The sequence below is a fragment of the Xenia sp. Carnegie-2017 genome, unplaced genomic scaffold (genome assembly GCF_021976095.1).
Source record: "Xenia sp. Carnegie-2017 unplaced genomic scaffold, XeniaSp_v1 HiC_scaffold_23, whole genome shotgun sequence".
NCBI lineage: Eukaryota > Metazoa > Cnidaria > Anthozoa > Malacalcyonacea > Xeniidae > Xenia > Xenia sp. Carnegie-2017.
This window is the reverse complement of record NW_025813486.1, coordinates 10,034,548-10,057,310: the sequence shown is the minus strand read 5'-3', so window position 1 is coordinate 10,057,310 and position 22,763 is coordinate 10,034,548. Positions and strand designations below refer to the sequence as shown.

The 22,763-nt window shown below is 32.3% G+C and overlaps 2 protein-coding genes across 6 annotated transcripts; both read left to right on the top strand.

Annotated features, from left to right (window-relative positions):
* The first annotated feature begins 237 nt into the window (after positions 1–237).
* LOC124449075 lies at positions 238–3,349 on the top strand. Its single transcript, XM_047000018.1, has 3 exons — positions 238–439; positions 1,997–2,201; positions 2,979–3,349. The coding sequence occupies exons 1-3, from the start codon at positions 371–373 to the stop codon at positions 3,347–3,349; spliced, it is 645 nt and encodes a 214-aa protein (XP_046855974.1). The 5' UTR covers positions 238–370.
* A 5,459-nt stretch (positions 3,350–8,808) lies between these two features.
* On the top strand, positions 8,809–21,425 carry LOC124449380. Of its 5 annotated transcripts, none has more exons than XM_047000303.1 (3): positions 8,809–9,010; positions 10,283–10,487; positions 11,279–12,029. In XM_047000303.1, the coding sequence occupies exons 1-3, from the start codon at positions 8,942–8,944 to the stop codon at positions 11,893–11,895; spliced, it is 891 nt and encodes a 296-aa protein (XP_046856259.1). In that variant the 5' UTR covers positions 8,809–8,941; the 3' UTR covers positions 11,896–12,029. The 5 variants fall into 5 exon arrangements, 4 of the variants coding, with proteins under 4 accessions (XP_046856259.1, XP_046856260.1, XP_046856258.1 ...); XM_047000304.1 differs by lacking the exons at positions 10,283–10,487; positions 11,279–12,029 and adding exons at positions 19,704–19,878; positions 20,704–21,425 and having other exon boundaries at positions 8,849–9,010; XM_047000302.1 differs by lacking the exons at positions 10,283–10,487; positions 11,279–12,029 and adding exons at positions 19,704–19,908; positions 20,704–21,425 and having other exon boundaries at positions 8,849–9,010.
* The last annotated feature ends 1,338 nt before the right edge of the window (positions 21,426–22,763 follow it).

Below are 22,763 nucleotides of genomic sequence, written 5' to 3'. Positions count from 1 at the left end.
TTTCTGTGATGTTGAAAATAGTTCATCATTTTTGATACACCAAGCACAAATGCTAGCAATCTGCCAATGACCTTTCACCTTTTCCCGCTATTTATCAGCAATTTTTAAAAATAGCACATATCATGAAATGAATCTACTGGTATCTTTTGGAAAGCATGAAAATATTTTTTTGCATTTATGTTCACTTCCGTTGTAGCTAATTGATCATATCCGCATTATTTGAGCCCACTGTATGCACATGGGTTAAAATGAGCAAGTGCATCAAGAAACATACACATCCTTCAAGGTATCATTAAGGAGCATCAACATCCTTTTACAAAGAAAGACCGTGGAAAAGAAACATTCTTGTGCATAAAGTCAAATTAAAGAAATGAAATTGTCATTGATCTTAACGTCAACATTATTGATGTTGACTTATGTCAAAGCAAACTCGCAAGAGGTATTTATTAATTTCAATAAACAGTATTTAGGAGTATAACGGTTAACGAAAGAAAAAGTTGAATGACTGGATGTTTTTTAAAGTCTAACAACAAACACAGAAATTAAAAAACTATTACAATTCATGAGAGAACTACTCTCCGTAATAATCGAGAGACAACTTCGTTTTCTTGGCCACGTAGTTCGGAAGGAAGGCCTGGAATGTGTTGCGCTGCAAGGAAAAATCGAAGGGAAAAGAGCACGAGGCCGTCAACGCATAACGTATTTGGACAGAGTTAAGAAAGTTACCGGAATCGCCAACACTGCAGAAATCTTTGCCTGTGCTCGTAACCGTCAACGTTGGAGAGACATGGTAGCCCAAGCATGCATCATGCATGGCACCTGAACAGACAATTCATGAACGACCTTAAAAAGATAAATACATTCTTTTACAACTTATATTCATTGTATAATCGAAAAAGAGAACTACGAGCAATTTTTTGTGTCTACTTGCAGCAATATTTACTTCATATTGTTAAGTTTGTTTTATTATCATTGCTTTAATTTTACGTTCTTTTAAGATCTTTGTAGCTACGAAAGGAAACTGAAGTTAAAACATATGTTTTCCTTAAAACAAATTTCTTCCTCATTTTCAACTAATTTGTTCTATTTATTTTACACAAAGCTTTATACATTTGTTAATAAGGTCAAAAAACATTACGGTGATAGATTCGCACCACGTTTACTCTTTACATGAGACAATTTGTTGACAGAAAATAAACCGTCTGAATAAATGTGATAACAGATTGTGAATCAGATCTTTGCAATTTGTTTGCATTTAATTCATAAACGTTTCATTTTACAGCATCTGCCGTCGGTGGGAATTATTTAAGATCAAAACGTTTTGACTTAGAAAAATATGATAGCGTATTTTGAGATATTTTAGCTAATCATATTTTTCACAAATTTGGCGGTCATCTTGACTTCAATTTTAATGATTGCAAAAACATTTCATTTGATTGTGTGTAATATAAACCTCAAAGCTCAAAGCTCCCAAGAAATAAAGTTTTTTGACTTAAGTTACCTCGAAGTGACATGAACATTGTCTGATTGTCCTGTTGTTAATTGTTACTTAAATCAGTCAAATGATATTTTCTGGATGTCTGTAAAGCATCAGCAGCGCAAATTAAAATAAAACCCTGTGTTTCCTCGCAGAAATTTGCATCCTCATTCCTCACAAATAAAAAATTATTTCCCTTTTTGCGTTTGTCACATGTTGAATATATTGAAACTTTCACTATGTCAATTGATTCCCACGCCATGTTTAAATGAGTCACAAGAAAAATTTTTTGACAGTCTGACGACCTAGCAATACAGAAAACTTGAAATGTCGTACTATATAATCTGTGTAGGAGTAGACTAAAGGCAGGAAAATATGGACGTGTATGGTTCATATTTTTACCCTTAACTTCCTTTTCTTCATGTGGAATTTGATTTGCAAAATTATTTCTTAAACAATATGACTATATAATTAACAGTTGTATACAGCCATTGTATTAAACTGCAAATAATTCTGTAGGAAGCAAATGATGATATCTATGAAACATGCCAAACAAGTCAGTATGGGACGTACAAAGTTGCCCTTCGATTCTGTGACAGAGGATATTGGCGCACAACTGGTCAAAAGAAAACTAATAGTGGTCATCTAAAAACTTCTCATGGTTGTGTGAAAACTTCTAATAGTACCAAAAATGGTATTTTCACAAAATTAGCTACTTTTAATGGTAATTCTGCTATTTATCAAGTTATGCATGTTTATGCACACTATGTATTATATAAGGCTGAAAAATTTCACGATAATTTACAACTCAGTGTTATATTGTTGTTAGAAACTCAGTTGTAAAAGCACTACGCATATTAAACGTCAGCAATATGAGGTACATATATTAAAAATGAGGACATGAAATATACAAAAAGTCTTGGCTCGAGCGTTGTTTTGGCAATGATGTTCTCAAAAATCTTTTTTTACTCAAACAATAACACTTTCTTATGTTTTCGGAAACATCAATCCCAGTCCCATAAACTAACACAATCTTTAAAATGGACGTCGTAAAGTTTGTTGAGAAACATCGGATTTACCAATGCAAGCAAGTATAACTTATTACCACAAATTTTAGAGCTTATAAACAATCCTGCATGAACAATCCCACGATCCAGTTTTAAGGATTAAGGTCATTGTAGTAACAACACTAAAAATATTTCGAATTGCCACCTTCGAATGCTTCGTTTAAGCGATAACGTATGCATAATGCATTATAGCTTGACTTCATCTGAAGACTGAAGTCATCATACCATCCGATTTTCCACTGTGCATATACATATATTCTAAATTAGCTGGTAACCGCGCATCTATATGTTTAAATGTTTATATGCAAAAATGTAAATATTCATATTTTACTAAAAAAATTATTTTTATCTCAAAGATGTCGACGCAAAATATAAACGACGCATTTGCCAAAGCAGAATGAAATAACCAGTGCATCGTTCTTTCTTCAATTTAGGAACATCTTGCAAAGATATCTTAACGAAATATCCATCTGCCACCTCTAGAGTCTATTGGATCAACGTCACCGATCATCAGCCGATTAAAGTATATTGCGAAATGGAGACACAAGGAGGAGGCTGGACCTTAGTTTATAGTTACACTTTCACACACTATCAAGGATTTGGATTAACACGGAATGCCGTAACGCCTCGACCTAACTGGCCGGCAAGTGGTGCTACGGTTGCAGTATCAACGACTCCGCCATTAAATGAATCGTTAAATGGAGCTGTAGATTGGAATCTTTGGAGGGAAATTGGAAACGAGTTTATGGTGACGTCAAATATTAATGATTGGATTGTTTGTCAACCAAAACTGGAAGTTTGGTAACAAAAAAAGATGGAGATATATCATGTCAAAATATCAAGAATGTCGCTCAAGCTTGTAAAAATAAAAGTCCTTCTTCCATCCGATGGTATTCTGTTGGACCCGGCATAAGAGCCAATAGTTTTTATTATTTATTTGAAGGCAGCACTAATCCTGGATGGTGGCCAACACACGATCCATGTGGCAAAGATCAAAAGAATCAAAAGAAAGGTGTTTATAATCCAAAAGGGAACATTTATATTCGCTGAATGGATTAAACTGCAAATAGCACTAATACTTTAGATTTCCTATTATCTATTTTCATTGGTTATGGTACAAGTATTTGAATATATGAATGTATAATGTATGTCTTCATTTAATTATTTGAATATATATCACTTCAATTAAAAGACTACAGGTGCAATAAATAAAATTTAGTTTCCAGCATATACAGTTATTTAAACGAATGATATGAATCTGATAACGATTAAGATACCGTTATTAACATGGCTAGCAATACATATTCTTATAACTACTGCCAAAGAACCACGTACATTTTTTTTTTGAACACAAACAAGAAATTTAAGGTGAGAGAAATTTCCGACGACGGTTTCCGAAATGAACATAAATTTACATAAATATTTACAATATGTTTAGTGTAAGTGTTTTTGTTGTCCTTTGTATTCCAAAATATGTTCTATTGAGAAAAGTGCTTTCAGCCTTAAAGTTAATACCAAATAAGAAACAATTTTGAGTTATTTCGACATTATTTTAACAAACTAAGTATATTAATATCACCTATATTATATAACTCAGTATCAATATACAGCAGTTGTTAAAAGGTACATTTTTCTTTGAAACATGGGTAGATAAATCGATTAGTCGAGTAATTTCTGTTGTATCCTAAGAGCGAGCTTTTTCAATTTTTTAAAGTCAAGAGTTTCCACTGTGCAAATGATGAAGCATCTTTGCGTCACATCCACTCTAGAGTCACATATTTCCTAATGGAAAGTAACTCCATTCTTGGTATTTGTAATGTGCAGTGGCCACATTACGTTCTGTAAACGCTTTCTCATTTCTGCAAAGTTTAGCCTAATAAATACGCGTTTTTTGTCGCATGTTCAGCCTTTCGTAATATGAGCTGATTATTTCTACGAACATTGATTGCAGCATTATATATTACTCAACATAAAGAATAATAATTGTGTTATAAAATATCACGTGTATGAAACTTGTTACTATGCTTGAAAGCAAATTTCCTCTTCACGTTTTTGTATTTTTGTTATCTAAGCCCACTGCAAGTGCTAATGTAAAAATGAGCAAGTGTATCAAAGAAATCCACATCCTCTGAAAATCAAGAAAGATCAACATCTTTTCAGACAAGGGAAGAGTAAGAAAAGGAAAAGTTTATCAAATATGAATTTGCCATTCATCTTCATCCCATAATTTTTTCTGTTGATTTATATCAAAGCACACGCAAATAAGGTAAGTTTTAATGTATAATTAGCCTTTGAGTGCAATGATTAAAAATTAGACAAGTAGAAGGAAATGTTTATATTTTTCAGGCAATGACATATTCACAATATGAGATTTGTCCTATTTTCTTGAATAACGTTCACATGTTTTACTTTAATGTAATGTTTTTTTAAGATCTCTAGCGTGCAGCAACTAAGTGAAAACATCTGTTCTGTTTTAAACAAATTTCTTCCTCATTCTTCAGTTTTTGATATAATTGGTGTTTTAATCACTCTTCAAAAATATTAAAACGACATTGCGATTAAAGATTTGACATTTTTGCATATTGTTCACTATTCATAGTTAAACTATTTTACGAATTACACAGCCTAATTTAAGGAGATAACAAATTGTAAAATCCTTTTTACCTTTGTATTTATTTTCATTTCCGTTGAAGCTAATTGATTATATCCGCACTTTGTGAGCCCACTGTACTCACATGGGTTAAAATGAGCAAGAGTATCAAGGAACATACCGATACTTCATGTACTAAGCAAGATCAACACTTTTAGGCAAGAAAATAGGAAGAACAAGAAACGTTTCTTCGAATAAAGTCAATCAAAGAATGAAATTATCATTGATCTTATTATCATCATTTTTGCAGTTGATTTATGTCAAAGTACACTCGAAAGAAGTAAGTAAAGTATTTGTGTGTTTGTAACTGTTAAAGGATTCCAAAGTAATGGGAATGAAATAAAAAATTTGAAATGAGTGGATGTTTTTTAGAGTCTAACAACACAGAAATCAAAAAGTTATTACAATTCATGAGCGACCTTACAAAAAATAAATACATTCTTTTGCACCTTATAGTCATTGTATAATTAAAAAATACGAGCAATTTTTGTGTCTACTTGCAGCATTATTTACTTCATATTATTTATTTCGTTGCTTTACTGTTACACTCTTTTAAGATCTCTGTGTAGCTACGAAAGGAAAATGAAGTTAAAACATGTGTCTTCTTTAAAACAAATTTCTTCCTCATTTTCAACTAATTTGTTCTATTTATGTTACAAAAAAGCTTTATACCTTTGTTAATAAGGTCAAAAAACATTGCGGTGACAGATTCGCCCCATGTTTACTCTTTACATGAGACAAATTGTTGACACATACGAATAGATGAGATAACAGATTGTGAATCGGACCTTTGCAATTTGTTTGCATTTATTTCGTAAACGTATGATTTTGTAACATCTTCAGTCAGTTTGAATTATTTAAGATGAAAACGTTTTGACTTAGAAAAATACGATAGCGTATTTTGGCGAATCATATTTTTCACAAATTTGGCAGCCATCTTGACCGCAATTTTAATGATTGCAAAAAATTTCAGTTGATTGTATGTAGTATATACCTCAAAGTTCAAAGCTCCCTACAAATCAAGTTTTTTTTATATAAGTTTCAAAAAGTGACATTAACATTGTCTGACTGCCCTGTTGTTAATTGTTACTTAAATCAGTCAACAGTGGAAATTAAAATAAAACCCTGTGTTTTCTCGCAGAAATTTAAATCTCATTTCTCACAATTAAAAAAATATTTCCCTTTTTGCGTTTGTCATATGTTGACTATATTGAAATTTCACTGTGGCAATTGATCCCCACGCCATGTTTAAATGAGTCACAAGAAAATTTTTTTGACAGTCTGACGACCTAGCAATACAGAAAACTTGAAATGTCGTACTAAATAATCTGTGTGGGAGTGGAGTAAAGGACGGGAAATATGGACGTGTATGGTTCATATTTTTACTCTTAACTTCCTTTTCTTCATGTGGAATTTGATTTGCAAAATTATTTCTTAAACAATATGACTATATAATTAACAGTTGTATACAGCCATTGTATTAAACTGCAAATAATTTTTTTGGAAGCAAATGATGATATCTATGAAACATGATAAACAAGTCAGTATGGAACGTACAAAGTTGCTCTTCGATTCTGTGACAGAGGATATTGGCGCACAACTGGTCAACAGAAAACTGATAGTGATCATCTAAAAACTTCTCATGGCCATCTGAAAACTCTGAGTGGTCAAAACAAAACTCTTCGCAGTCACAAAAGTGGTACTTATACAAAAGCATTTGCCATTTGGCATGGTGATATTACATTAAAACACTAATAACACTTAAAATATATGTTTTCAACTTATTATCTTCCCATTATGCCGGATGTGACGGTGTTTGGCTTTTGTTTTCCTTCTGTGCAACGTAGCAATATGATTTCAACGGAAACATCAACAAAAGCAAAATATATTCTTTTGCAAATAAAAATACTGACTTAAAACACGGGGCCATTGCTTGTTTAAAAACATAATTGATACATTCTAGACAACTAATTTTTCCTCCTTTGTTTCATTGAAAACAGGAACATCTTGCAAAGATGTTTTGACAAAATATCCATCTGCAATGTCTGGAGTTTACTGGATCAACGTAACTAATCAGAAGTTTAAGGTGTATTGCGACATGGAGACGCAGGGGAGGCTGGACACTAGTTTATAGCTACACCTTTACAAACTACCAAAGCTTTAAGTCAAGCAGCAATGCTGTTACTCCTCGACCTAACTGGCCAGCAGCTAGAGCATCGGTACCAGTTTCAAAGACTCCTCCATTGAGTAAATTATCTTTAGGAGATATCGATTGGAGTATTTGGAAGGAAATTGGAAACGAGTTCATGGTGACGTCAAATATTAATGATTGGATTGTTTGTCAGCCTAAAACCGGGAGTTTGGTCACAGAGAAGAGTGGAGCTGTATCATGTCAAAATATCAAGAATGTTAATGCTGCCTGCCAAAGCTTTGCTCCTATAACCGTCTCATGGGGATACTATGGTCCAATGTTAAGAGCCAGCAAATATATTTATGATATTTATTATTACTTTGAAGGTAGCACGATCAATGATTGGCCAACACACGATCCATGTGGCAAAAATCAAGCCAATCAAAAGAAAAACGTTCTTAATCCGCGAGGGAACATATATATTCGATAGAACTACTAAAGTGAAACCTGCGCTTTTAGCTTACATTTTGGTTTAGTTTTACTATAGTACAAATACTAAAAAAATATATCACTTGCTGCACTCTCAAAATGCGTTTTCATTTCTTATTTTCGAACATATATGAACGGAGTTGAACGATGAACATCTGAATTTAATATAAATTATGAAAATTTCCAATATTTTGACAGCTGCTTTTTTTGTTAACGCAAGAATAGGATGAGCGAAGTCTTCTTCTGAAATGAGTTCTTTGTTTGTTTTAATATGTTTCATGTTTGCGATGATTGTCCATGTCAAATCCATCTTTTTCTATTCACTTTTCATGGGTTTCACCAAGTCAAGCTTCTCCTTCATACATTTCGGTTATTGTTCTAATCATTTGAAGAATTTGTCAACCACGTGTTCCTTGAGGTTCATGGTGTTGGCATTACTCAGTAGAGGCCTACTTCACTCAAGTTTTTATGACGAACCGATATTTTTTAGACTTTCAAAATCTTATAAATCACAAACTGTTTATTAAGTTGTTATTCTCTGCACGTTTTAGACTGCAGCAAAAATAATGTTGTTTGTGATCTCGTTAAATGTGTTCGCGAATAAATGTATTAAGCTTAAAAAACATCTAATGCAGGTTTTTCTATGCCTTTCTTTGTAAAGTATACCTAAAATCGAGATAAACATAGCCAGTTCCTTCAAAAAACAGCATTAAATTGACTTGAGCGCCGAAACATTCAAGCTTCCATCGCCTAAATGTTTTCTGTGATGTTGAAAATAGTTCATCATTTTTGATACACCAAGCACAAATACTAGTAATCTGCCAATGACCTTTCGCCTTTTCCCGATATTTATCAGCAATTTTTAAAAATAACACATATCATGAAATGAATCTACTGGTATCTTTTGGAAAGCATGAAAATATTTTTTGCATTTACGTTCACTTCCGTTGTAGCTAATTGATCATATCCGCATTATTTGAGCCCACTGTATGCACATGGGTTAAAATGAGCAAGTGCATCAAGAAACATACACATCCTTCAAGGTTTCATTAAGGAGCATCAACATCCTTTTACAAAGAAAGAGCGTGGAAAAGAAACATTCTTGTGCATAAAGTCAAATTAAAGAAATGAAATTGTCATTGATCTTAACGTCAACATTATTGATGTTGACTTATGTCAAAGCAAACTCGCAAGAGGTATTTATTAATTTCAATAAACAGTATTTAGGAGTATAACGGTTAACGAAAGAAAAAGTTGAATGACTGGATGTTTTTTAAAGTCTAACAACAAACACAGAAATTAAAAAACTATTACAATTCATGAACGACCTTAAAAGATAAATACATTCTTTTACAACTTATATTCATTGTATAATCGAAAAAGAGAACTACGAGCAATTTTTTGTGTCTACTTGCAGCAATATTTACTTCATATTGTTAAGTTTGTTTTATTATCATTGCTTTAATTTTACGTTCTTTTAAGATCTTTGTAGCTACGAAAGGAAACTGAAGTTAAAACATATATTTTCCTTAAAACAAATTTCTTCCTCATTTTCAACTAATTTGTTCTATTTATGTTACACAAAGCTTTATACATTTGTTAATAAGGTCAAAAAACATTACGGTGATAGATTCGCACCACGTTTACTCTTTACATTTGTTGACAGAAAATAAACCGTCTGAATAAATGTGATAACAGATTGTGAATCAGATCTTTGCAATTTGTTTGCATTTAATTCATAAACGTTTCATTTTACAGCATCTGCCGTCGGTGGGAATTATTTAAAATCAAAACGTTTTGACTTAGAAAAATAAGATAGCGTATTTTGATATATTTTGGCGAATCATATTTTCACAAATTTGGCGATCAGCTTGAACACAATTTCAAGCTTTAATGATTGCAAAAACATTTTAGTTGATTGTATGTAGTACATACCTCAAAGCTCGCTAGAAGAAACGTTTTTTGAATTAAGTTACCTAGAAGTGATATGAGCATTGTCTGATTGTCATGTTGTTAATTTTTACTTAAATCAGTCATATGATAGTTTCTGGATGTCTGTAAAGCATCAACAGCGGAAATTAAAACAAAACCCTGTGTTTTCTTGCAGCCATATCCTCATTCCTCACAATTAAAATGAATCTTTCCCTTTTCGCGTTTGTCATATGTTGACTATATTGAAACTTTTACTGCTGAAACAGAGCGCTGCGTCATGCTTAAATGAGTCACAAGAAAATTTTTTTGAAAGTCCGACGACCTCGCTGTATAGAAAACTTCAAATGTCGTACTATATAATCCCTGTGGGAGTGGACTAAAGGAAGGAAAATATGGACATGTATGGTTCATATTTTTATTCGTAACTTTCTTTCCTTCATGTGGAATTTGATTTGCAAAATTATTTTTTAAACAATATGACTATATAATTAACAGTTGTATACAGCCATTGTATTAAACTGCAAATAATTCTGTAGGAAGCAAATGATGATATCTATGAAACATGCCAAACAAGTCAATATGGAACGTACAAAGTTGCTCTTCGATTCTGTGACAGAGGATATTGGCGCACAACTGGTCAACAGAAAACTCATAGTGGTCATCTAAAAACTTCTCATGGTTGTGTGAAAACCTCTAATAGTACCAAAAATGGTATTTTCACAAAATTAGCTACTTTTAATGGTAATTCTGCGATTTATCAAATTATGCATGTTCATGCACACTATGTACAATAAAAGGCAATTTTCACGATAATTTACAACTCAGTTCCATATTGTTGTTAGAAACTGAGTTGTAAAAGCTCTACGCATGGTAAACGTCAGCAATATGAGGTACATATATTAAAAATGAAGAGATGAAATATACAAAAGTTTTGGTCCGAGCGTTAGTTTGGCAATGATGTTCTCAAAAAATCATTCTTTACTCAAACAATAACACTTTCTTATGTTATCGGAAACTCCAATCCAAGTCCCATAAACTAACACAATCTTTAAAATGGATGATGTAAAATTCGTTGAGAAACGCCGGATTTACCAATGCAAGAAATTGTAACTTATTGCCGCAAATTTTAGACCTTACAAACAATCCTGCATGAAGAATCCCGCGATCCTGTTTTAAGGATAAGGGTCATTGTAATAAAAACACTAAAAATATTTCTATTTGCAACCTTCGAATGCTTCGTTTAAGCGATAACGTTGCATGATGCATTAAACGCTTGACTTCATCGGAAGACTGATGTCATCATACAATTCAAATGTCCACTGTGCAAATATATATTGCTATATTAGCTGGTAACCGCATACAAATGTTTAAATATTTATATCCTAAAATGTGCATTTTAGCAAAAATGCAAATATTATTATTTTACTTAAAAAAAAGTTATTTTTATCTCAAAGATATCGACGCAAAATATAAACGACACATTTGCCAAAACAGAACAAAATAGCCAGTGCATCGTTCTTTGTTCAATTTAGGAACATCTTGCAAAGATATCTTAACAAAATATCCATCGGCAAACTCTGGAGCCTATTGGATCAACGTCACCGATCACCAGCCGATTAAAGTATATTGCGAAATGGAGACACAAGGAGGAGGCTGGACCTTAGTTTATAGTTACACTTTCACACACTATCAAGGATTTGGATTAACACGGAATGCCGTAACGCCTCGACCTAACTGGCCGGCAAGTGGTGCTACGGTTCCAGTATCAACGACTCCACCACTAAATGATTCGTTATATGGAGCTGTAGATTGGAATCTTTGGAGGGAGATTGGAAACGAGTTTATGGTGACGTCAAATATTAATGATTGGATTGTTTGTCAACCTAAAACTGGAAGTTTGGTAACAAAAAAAGATGGGGATATATCATGTCAAAATATCAAGAATGTCGCTCAAGCTTGTAAAAATAAAAGTCCTTCTTCCATCACATGGTATTCTGTTGGACCCGGCATAAGAGACAATAGTTTTTATTATTTATTTGAAGGCAGCACTAATCCTGGATGGTGGCCAACACACGATCCATGTGGTAAAGATCAAAAGAATCAAAAGAAAGGTGTTCATAATCCAAGAGGGAACATTTTTATTCGCTGAATGCACTAAACAAGAAATAACACCATTACTTAAATTTCCTATTTTCTATTTTTATTGGTTATGGTACAAATTTTGAAATATATATCACTTCAATTAAAAGAAGGTGCAATAAATGATAATTAATTTCCAGCATATATAGTTGTTTGAACGAATGATATGAAACTGATAGCCATTGTTATCCCGTAATCAGCATGGCTAGCAATACAAGTTCTTATAACTACTGCCAAACAAACACGTACCTTTTTCTTATTGAAATAGAACAGGAAATTTAAGGTGAGATAAATTTTTGACGATGGTTTCCGAAACTGATATAAATTTACATAAATATTTACAAGATCATTTAGTGTAAGTGTTCTTGTTGTCCTTCGTATTTGAAAATATTTTCTATTGACAAATGTTCTTTCAGCCTTGGTGTTAATACCAAATAAGAACAATTTTGAGTTATTTTGACATTATTTTAACAAACTAAGTACGTTAACATCACCTGCATTAAATAACTCAGTATCATGGCACAGCAGTGGCTAAATGGTACATTTTTAGTTGAAACATTAGTGGACAAGTCGTTTATTCGAGTAACTTCTGTTGTATCTTGAGAACGAGCTTTTTTCATTTTTTAAAGTCAAGAATTTCCACTGTGCAAATGGTGAAGCATCTTTGCGTCACATCCAGTCTAGAGTCACATATTTCCTAATGGAAAGTAACTCCATTCTTGGTATTTGCAATGTGCAGTAGCCACAGTACGTTCTGTAAATGTTTTCTCACTACTGCAAAGTTTAGCCTAATAAATACGCGTTTATTGTGGCTGGTTGAGCCTTTCGTAATATGAGTTGAGTATTTCTAAGAATATTGATTGCAGCATTATAAATTACTCAGCATAAAGAATAATAATTGTGTTATAAAATATCACGAGTAGGAAAATTCTTAGTATGCTTGATAGCAAATTTTCTCTTCACGTTTTTGTGTTCGTATCTTTGTTATCCAACCCAACGCAAGTGCTAATGTTAAAATGAGCAAGTGTATCAACGATTATCTACATCATCTGAAAATCAAGAAAGATCAACATTTTTTCAGACAAGGAAGAGTAAGGAAAGAAAACTTTATCGAATGATGAATTTGTCATTGATCTTCATCCCATCATTTTTTCTGTTGATTTATGTCAAAGCACAAGCAAATAAGGTAAGTGTTTTATGTATAATTAGCTTTTGAGTGCAACAATAGAAAATTAGGAAATGTGAAGGAAATGTTTATATTCTTCAGGCATTGACGTATTCACAATATGTGATTTGTCATATTTTCTTGTATAACTTTCATATGTTTTATTCTAATGTTATGTCTTTTTAAGATCTCTAGCGTGCAGCAACTAAGTGAAAACATCTGTTCTGTTTCAAACAAATTGCTTCCTCATTCTTCATTTTTTGATATAATTGGTGTTTTAATCACTCTTTAAAAATATTAAAACGACATTGCGATTAAAGATTTGACATTTTTGCATATTGTTCACTATTCACAGTTAAACTATTTTACGAATTACACAGCCTAATTTGAGGAGATAGCAAATTATAAAATCCTTTTTACCTTTGTATTTATTTTCATTTCCGTTGCAGCTAATTGTTTATATCCGCACTTTGTGAGCCCACTGTACTCACATGGTTTAAAATGAGCAAGAGTATAGAGGAACATACTAATCCTTCATGTACTAAGAAAGATCAACATTTTTTCGCAAGAAAATAGGAAGAACAAGAAACGTTTCTTCGGATAAAGTCAAATCAAAGAATGAAATTAACATTGATCTTATTATCATCATTTTTGCAGTTGATTTATGTCAAAGTAGACTCGAAAGAAGTAAGTAAAGTATTTGTGTGTTTTTAACTGTCAAAAGATTCCAAAGTAACGGGAATGAAAGAAAAAGTTGAAATGAGTGGATGTTTTTTAGAGTCTAACAACACTGAAATCAAAAAGTTATTACAATTCATGAGCGACCTTACAAAAAATAAATACATTCTTTCGCACCTTATAGTCATTGTATAATTAAAAAATACGAGCAAATTTTTGTGTCTATTTGCAGCATTATTTACTTCATATTATTTATTTCGTTGCTTTACTATTACGCTCTTTTAAGATCTCTGTGTAGCTACGAAAGGAAACTGACGCTAAAACATTTGTCTTCTTTAAAACAAATTTCTTCCTCATTTTCAACTAATTTGTTCTATTTATGTTAGAAAAAAGCTTTATACCTTTGTTAATAAGGTCAAAAAACATTGCGGTGACAGATTCACACCATGTTTACTCTTTACATGAGACAAATTGTTGACACATACGAATAGATGTGATAACAGATTGTGAATCAGAACTTTGCAATTTGTTTGCATTTATTTCATAAACGTATCATTTTGTAACATCTTCAGTCAGTTTGAATTATTCAAGATGAAAACGTTTTGACTTAGAAAAATACGATAGCGTATTTTGGCGAATCATATTTTTCACAAATTTGGCAGCCATCTTGACCGCAATTTTAATGATTGCAAAAAATTTCAGTTGATTGTATGTAGTATATACCTCAAAGTTCAAAGCTCCCTACAAATAAAGTTTTTTTTATATAAGTTTCCAAAAGTGACATTAACATTGTCTGACTGCCCTGCTTTTAATTGTTACTCAAATCAGTCAAATGATACTTTCTGGGTGTCTTTAAAGCATCAACAGCGCAAATTAAAATAAAACCCTGTGTTTCCTTTGCATCCTCATTCCTCACAATTAAAAAAATATTTCCCTTTTTGCGTTTGTCATATGTTGATTATATTGAAACATTTACTGTGGCAACAGATCCCCACGCTATGTTTAAATGAGTCACAAGAAAATTTTTTTGACAGTCTGACGACGTATTAATACAGAAAACTTGAAATGTCGTACTAAATAATCTGTGTGAGAGTGGAGTAAAGGACGGGAAATATGGACGTGTATGGTTCATATTTTTACTCTTAACTTCCTTTTCTTCATGTGGAATTTGATTTGCAAAATTATTTCTTAAACAATATGAATATATAATTGACAGTTGTATACGGCCATTGTATTAAACTGCAAATAATTCTGTAGGAAGCAAATGATGATATCTATGAAACATGCCAAACAAGTCAGTATGGAACGTACAAAGTTGCCCTTCGATTCTGTGACAGAGGATATTGGCGCACAACTGGTCAACAGAAAACTCATAGTGGTCATCTAAAAACTTCTCATGGCAGTGTGAAAACTTCTAATTGTACCAAAAATGGTATTTTCACAAAATTATCTACTTTTAATGGTAATTCTGCTTCTTATCATATTATGCATGTTCATGGACACTATGTATTATAAAAGGCTGACAAATTTCATGATAATTTACAACTCAGTTCTATATTGTTGTTAGAAACTGAGTTGTAAAAGCACTACGCATGTTCAACGTCAGCAATATGAGGTACATATATTAAAAATAAAGAGAAGAAGTATACAAAAAAATTTTTTGCTCGAGCGTTAGTTTGGCAATGATGTTCTTAAAAAATCTTTCTTTACTCAAACAATAACACTTTCTGATGTTTTCGGAAACTTCATTCCAAGTCCCATAAACTAACAAAATCTTTAAAATGGCTGTTGTAAAATTTGTTGAGAAACATCGGATTTACCAATTCAAGCAAGTGTAACTATTTGCCAAGAATTTAGACCTTATAAACAATACTGCATGAACAATCCCACAATCCAGTTGTAAGGATTGGGGTCATTGTAGTAACAACACTAAAAATATTTTTAATTGCCCCCTTCGAATGCTTCGTTTATGCGATAACGTATGCATGAGGCATTGTACGCTTGACTTCATGTGAAGACTGATGTCATCATACCATTCAATTGTCCACTGTGCAAATATATATTGCTCTAGTAACTGGTAACCGCATCCAAATGTTTATAGGTTTATATGCTAGAATGCAAAATTATTATTTTAGTTAAAAAAGTTATTTTTATTTCATAGATGTCGACGCAAAATATAAACGCGCATTTGCCAAAACAGAATGAAATAACCAGTGCATCGTTCTTTGTTCAATTTAGGAACATCTTGCAAAGATATCTTAACAAAATATCCATCTGCAAACTCTGGAGTCTATTGGATCAACGTCACCGATCACCAGCCGATTAAAGTATATTGCGAAATGGAGACACAAGGAGGAGGCTGGACCTTAGTATATAGTTACACTTTCACACATTATCAAAGATTTGGATTAACACGGAATGCCGTAACGCCTCGACCTAACTGGCCGGCAAGTGGTGCTACGGTCCCAGTTTCAACGACTCCGCCATTAAATGAATCGTTAAATGGAGCTGTAGATTGGAATCTTTGGAGGGAAATTGGAAACGAGTTTATGGTGACATCAAATATTAATGATTGGATTGTTTGTCAACCTAAAACTGGAAGTTTGGTATCACAAAATAATGGGGATATATCATGTCAAAATATCAAGAATGTCGCTCAAGCTTGTAAAAATAAAAGTCCTTCTTCCATCACATGGTATTCAGTTGGACCCGGCATAAAAGGCGATAGTGTTTACTATTTATTTGAAGGCAGCACTAATCCTGGATGGTGGCCAACACACGATCCATGTGGCAAAGATCAAAAGAATCAAAAGAAAGGTGTTCATAATCCAAGAGGGAACATTTATATTCGCTGATTGCATTGAACTGGAAATAGCACCAATACTTTAGATTTCCTATCATCTATTTTCTTTGTAATATATATCACTTCAATTAAAAGACTACAGGTGCAATGAATGAAAATTAATTTCCAGCATATATAGTTATTTAAACAAATGATATGAATCTGATAACGATTAGAATTCCGTAATCAACATGGTTAACAATACAAATTCTTATAACTACTGCCAAACAATAACGTAGCTTTTTCTTATTGAACTCAAACTGGAACTTTAAGGTCAGATAAATTTTTGACAATGGTTTCCGAAATGAACATAAGTTTACATAAATATTTACAAGGTGATTTAGTGTAAATGTTCTTGTTGTCCTTCGTATTTGAAAATAATTTCTATTAACAAAAGTGCATTCAGCCTTGATGCTAATACCATATAAGAACCATTTTGAGTTATTTTGACATAATTTTAACAAACTAAGTACAATAACATCACCCTTATTAAATAACTCAGTATCATGGCACAGCAGTAGCTAAAAGGTACAGTTTTAGTTGAAACGTGGGTGGACAAGTCGATTAGTCGAGTAACTTCTGTTTTATCTTGAGAACGAGCCTTTTTAATTTTTTTAAACTTAAGTGTTTCCCACTGTGCAAGTGGTGAAGCATCTTTGCGTCACATCCAGTCTAGAGTCATATATTTAATAATGGAAAGTAACTCCGCGCTTGGTATTTGCAATGTGCAGTAGACACAGTACTTTCTGCAAACGGTTTCTCATTTCTGCAAAGTTTACCTAATAAATACGCGTTTTTGTGGCCGGTCGAGCCTTTCGTAATATGAGCTGAGTATTTCTACCAATATTGACTGCAGCATTATAAATTACGCAGCCTAAGTATTAATTAATGTGTTATAAAATATTACGCGTATGAAACTTGTTAGTATGCTTAAAAGCAAATTTTCTCTTCACGTTTTTGTGTTCGTATCTTTCTTATCTAAACCCACTGCAAGTGCTAATGTAAAAATGAGCAAGTGTATCAAAGAACATCCACATCCTCTGAAAATCAAGAAAGATCAACATCATTTCAGACAAGGGAAGAGTAAGAAAAGGAAAACTTTATCAAATGATGAGTTTGTCATTGATCTTCATCCCATCATTTTTTCTGTTGATTTATGTCAAAGCACGCGCAAATAAGGTAAGTGTTTTATGTATAATTAACTTTGAGTGCAACGATTGAAAATTAGGAAATGGGAAGGAAATGTTTATATTCTTCAGGCATTGACATATTCACAATATGAGATTTGTCACATTTTCTTGTATAACTTTCATATGTTTTATTCTAATGTTATGTTTTTTCAACATCTCTAGCGTGCAACAACTAAGTGAAAACATCTGTTCTATTTCAGACAAATTTCTTCCTCATTCTTCACTTTTTGATATAATTGGTGTTTTAATCACTCTTAAAAATATTGAAAGGTTATTGCCATTACAGATTTAATGTTTTTGCACATTCTTTACTGTTTGCAGTTAAATATTTTTACAGATTAGACTGCCTAATTTAAGTGAGAGAAAAGATTGTAAGTCCTTTTTACTTTTGTGTTTAGTTTTCATTTCCGTTGCAGCTAATTGATCATATCCTCCCTTTGTGAGCCCACTGTACTCACAGAGATTAAAATGAGCAAGAGTATCGAGGAACATACTAATCCTTCTTGGACAAAAAAAGTTCGACATTTTTTTAAGCAAGAAAATAGGAAGAACAAGAAACGTTCTTTTGCATAAAGTCAAATCAAAGAATGAAATTGTCATTGATTTTGTTATCATCATTTTTGCAGTTGATTTATGCCAAAGTACGCTCGAACGAAGTAAGTAAATTATTTGTGTGTTTGTAACTGTCAAATTGTTCCAAACTATAGCGATTGAAATAAAAAGTTGAAATGGTTGGATGTTTTTCAAAGTTCAACAACAAAGAAATAAAAAAATTATTACGGTTCATGAGCGACCTTACAAATAATAAATACATTCTTTCCAACCTTATAGTCATTGTATAATTGAAAAAGATAACTACGAGCATGTTTTTTGTGTCTACTTGCAGCATTATTTACTGCATATTATTTATTTCGTTGCTTTACTGCTACGCTCTTTTAAGATCTCTGTGTAGCTACGAAAGGAAACTAAAGTTAAAACATGTATTTTTTTTAAAACAAATTTCTTCCTCATTTTCAACTAATTTGTTCTATTTATGTTACAACAAAGCTTTATACATTTGTTAATAAGGTCAAAAAACATTGTGATGACAGATTCGCACCCTGTTTACTATTTACATGAGACAATTTGTTGACAGATAAGAAACCGTCTAAATAGATGTGATAACAGATTGTGAATCAGACCTTTGCAATTTGTTTGCATTTAATTCATTAAGGTATCATTTTATAGCATCTTCAGTCAGTGGAAATTATTTAAGATCAAAACGTTTTGACTTAGAAAAATACGATAACGTATTTTGAGATATTTAGCGAATCATATTTTTCACAAATTTAGCAGTGATCTTGACCTAAATTTTAATGATTGCAAAAACAATTTAGTTGATTGTATGTAGTATATACCTCAATATTTAAAGCTCCCTACAAATAAAGTTTTTTGATATAAGTTAACTAGAAGTGACATGAACATTGTCTGATTGTCCTGTTGTTAATTTTTACTTAAATCAGTCAAATGATACTTTTAGGATGTTTGTAAAGCATCAACAGCGCAAATTCAAATAAAACCCTGTGTTTCCTCGCAATAATTTGCGTCCTTATTCCTCACAATTAAAAAAAATATTTCCATTTTGGCGTTTGTCGTATATTGACTATATTGAAAAATTTACTGTGGCAATTGATCCCCACGACATGTTTAAATGAGTCACAAGAAAAATTTTTTACACTCCGACGACCTCGCAATACAGAAAACTTGAAGTGTCGAACTATGTAATCTGTGTAGGAGTGGACTAAAGACAGAAAAATATGGACGTATATGATTCATATTTTTACTCGTAACTTCCTTTTCTTCATGGGGAATTTGATTTGCAAAATTATTTCTTAAACAATATTACTGTATAATAAACAGTTGTGTAAAACCATTGTATTATTAAAATGCAAATAATTCTGTAGGAAGCAAATGATGATATCTATGAAACATGCCAAACAAGTCAGTATGGAACGTACAAAGTTGCCCTTCGATTCTGTGACAGAGGATATTGGCGCACAACTGGTCAACAGAAAACTCATAGTGGTCATCTAAAAACTTCTCATGGTTGTGTGAAAACTTCTAATAGTACCAAAAATGGTATTTTCACAAAATTAGCTACTTTTAATGGTAATTCTATATTTTATCAAATTATGCATGTTCATGCACACTGTGTATAATAAAAGGATGACAAATTTCACGATAATTTACAACTCAGTTTTATATTGTTGTTAGAAACTTAGTTGTAAAAGCACTACGCATTGCAAACGTCAGCAATATGAGGTACATATATTAAAAATAAAAAGATGAAATATACAAAATTTTTGGCTCGATCGTTGTTTTGGCAATGATGTTCTCAAAAAATCATTCTTTACTCAAACAATAACACTTTCTGATGTTTTTTGAAACTTCAATCCAAGTCCCATAAACTAACACAATCTTTAAAATGTACGTAGTAAAGTTTTTTGAGAAACATCGGATTTACCAATGCAAGCAAGTATAACTTATTGCCGCAAATTTTAGAGCTTATAAACAATCCTGCATGAACAATCCCACGATCCAGTTTTAAGGATTGGGGTCATTGTATTAAAAACACTTAAAATATTTCTATTTGCCACCTGCGAATACTTCGTTTAAGCGATAACGTATGCATGATGCATTATACGCTTGACTTCATCTGAAGACTGATGTCATCATACCATTCGATTGTCCACTGTGCAAATATATATATTGCTATATTAGCTGGTAACCGTATCTAAATGTTTATATGTTTATATGCTAAAATGTAGCATTTAGCTAAATTGCAAATATTGGTATTTTACTTAAGAAAGTTATTTTTATCTCAAAGATATCGACGCAAAATATAAACGACAAATTTGCCAAACATAATGAAATAACCAGTGCATCGTTCTTTGTTCAATTTAGGAACATCTTGCAAAGATATCTTAACGAAATATCCATCTGCAAACTCTGGAGTCTATTGGATCAACGTCACCGATCACCAGCCGATTAAAGTATATTGCGAAATGGAGACACAAGGAGGAGGCTGGACCTTAGTTTATAGTTACACTTTCACACACTATCAAGGATTTGGATTAACACGAAATGCCGTAACGCCTCGACCTAACTGGCCGGCAATTGGTGCTACGGTCCCAGTTTCAACGACTCCACCACTAAATGAATCGTTAAATGGGGCTGTAGATTGGAATCTTTGGAGAGAAATTGGAAACGAATTTATGGTGACGTCAAATATTAATGATTGGATTGTTTGTCAACCTAAAACTGGAAGTTTGGTAACAAAAAAAGATGGGGATATATCATGTCAAAATATCAAGAATGTCGCTCAAGCTTGTAAAAATAAAAGTCCTTCTTCCATCATATGGTATTCTGTTGGACCGGGCTTAAAGAGCGATAGTGTTTATTATTTATTTGAAGGCAGCATTAATCCTGGATGGTGGCCAACACACGATCCATGTGGCAAAGCTCAAAAGAATCAAAAGAAAGATGTTCATAATCCAAGAGGGAACATTTATATTCGCTGATTGCATTGAACTGGAAATAGCACCAATACTTTAGATTTCCTATCATCTATTTTCTTTGTAATATATATCACTTCAATTAAAAGACTACAGGTGCAATGAATGAAATTTAATTTCTAGCATATATAGTTATTTAAACAAATGATATGAATCTGATAACGATTAGAATCCCGTAATCAACATGGTTAGCAATACAAATTCTTATAACTACTACCAAACAATAACGTACCTTTTTCTTATTGAACTCAAACTGAAAATTTAAGGTGAGATAAATTTTTGACGATGGTTTCCGAAATGAACATAAATTTACATAAATATTTACAAGATGATTTAGTGTAAGTGTTCTTGTTGTCCTTCGTATTTGAAAATTTTTCTATTGACAAAAGTGCTTTCAGCCTTGATGTTAATACCAAATAAGAACGATTTTGAGTTATTTTGACATTATTTTAACAAACTAAGTACATTAACATCACCTGTATTAAATAACTCAGTATCATGGCACAGCAGTAGCTAAAAGGTACAGTTTTAGTTGAAACATGGGTGGACAAGTCGATTAGTCGAGTAACTTCTGTTGTATCTTGAGAGCGAGCCTTTTTAATTTTTTAAAGTCAAGAGTTTCCACTGTGCAAATGGTGAAGCATCTTTGCGTCACATCCAGTCTAGAGTCATATATTTCCTAATGAAAAGTAACTCCATGCTTGGTATTTGCAATGTGCTGTAGCCACAGTACGTTCTGTAAACGCTTTCTCATTTCTGCAAAGTTTAGCATAATAAATACGTGTTTATTGTGGCTGGTTCAGCCTTTCGTAATATGAGCTGATTATTTCTACGAATATTGATTGCAGCATTATATATTACTCAGCATAAAGAATAATAATTGTGTTATAAAATATCACGAGTATGAAAATTCTTAGTATGCTTAATAGCAAATTTTCTCTTCACGTTTTTGTGTTCGTATCTTTGTTATCTAAGCCCACTGCAAGTGCTAATGTAAAAATGAGCAAGTGTATCAAAGAACATCTACATCCTCTGAAAATCAAGAAAGATCAACATCATTTCAGACAAGGGAAGAGTAAGAAAAGGAAAACTTTATCAAATGATGAATTTGTCATTGATCTTCATGCCATCATTTTTTCTGTTGATTTATGTCAAAGCACACGCAAATAAGGTTAGTGTTTTATGTATAATTAACTTTGAGTGCAACGATTGAAAATTAGGTAATGTGAAGGAAATGTTTATATTCTTCAGGCATTGACATATTCACAATATGAGATTTGTCATATTTTCTTGAATAACTTTCAAATGTTTTACTTTAATGTAATGTTTTTTTAAGATCTCTAGCGTGCAGCAACTAAGTGAAAACATCTGTTCTATTTCAGACAAATTTCTTCCTCATTCTTCACTTTTTGATATAATTGGGGTTTTAATCACTCTTTAAAAATATTA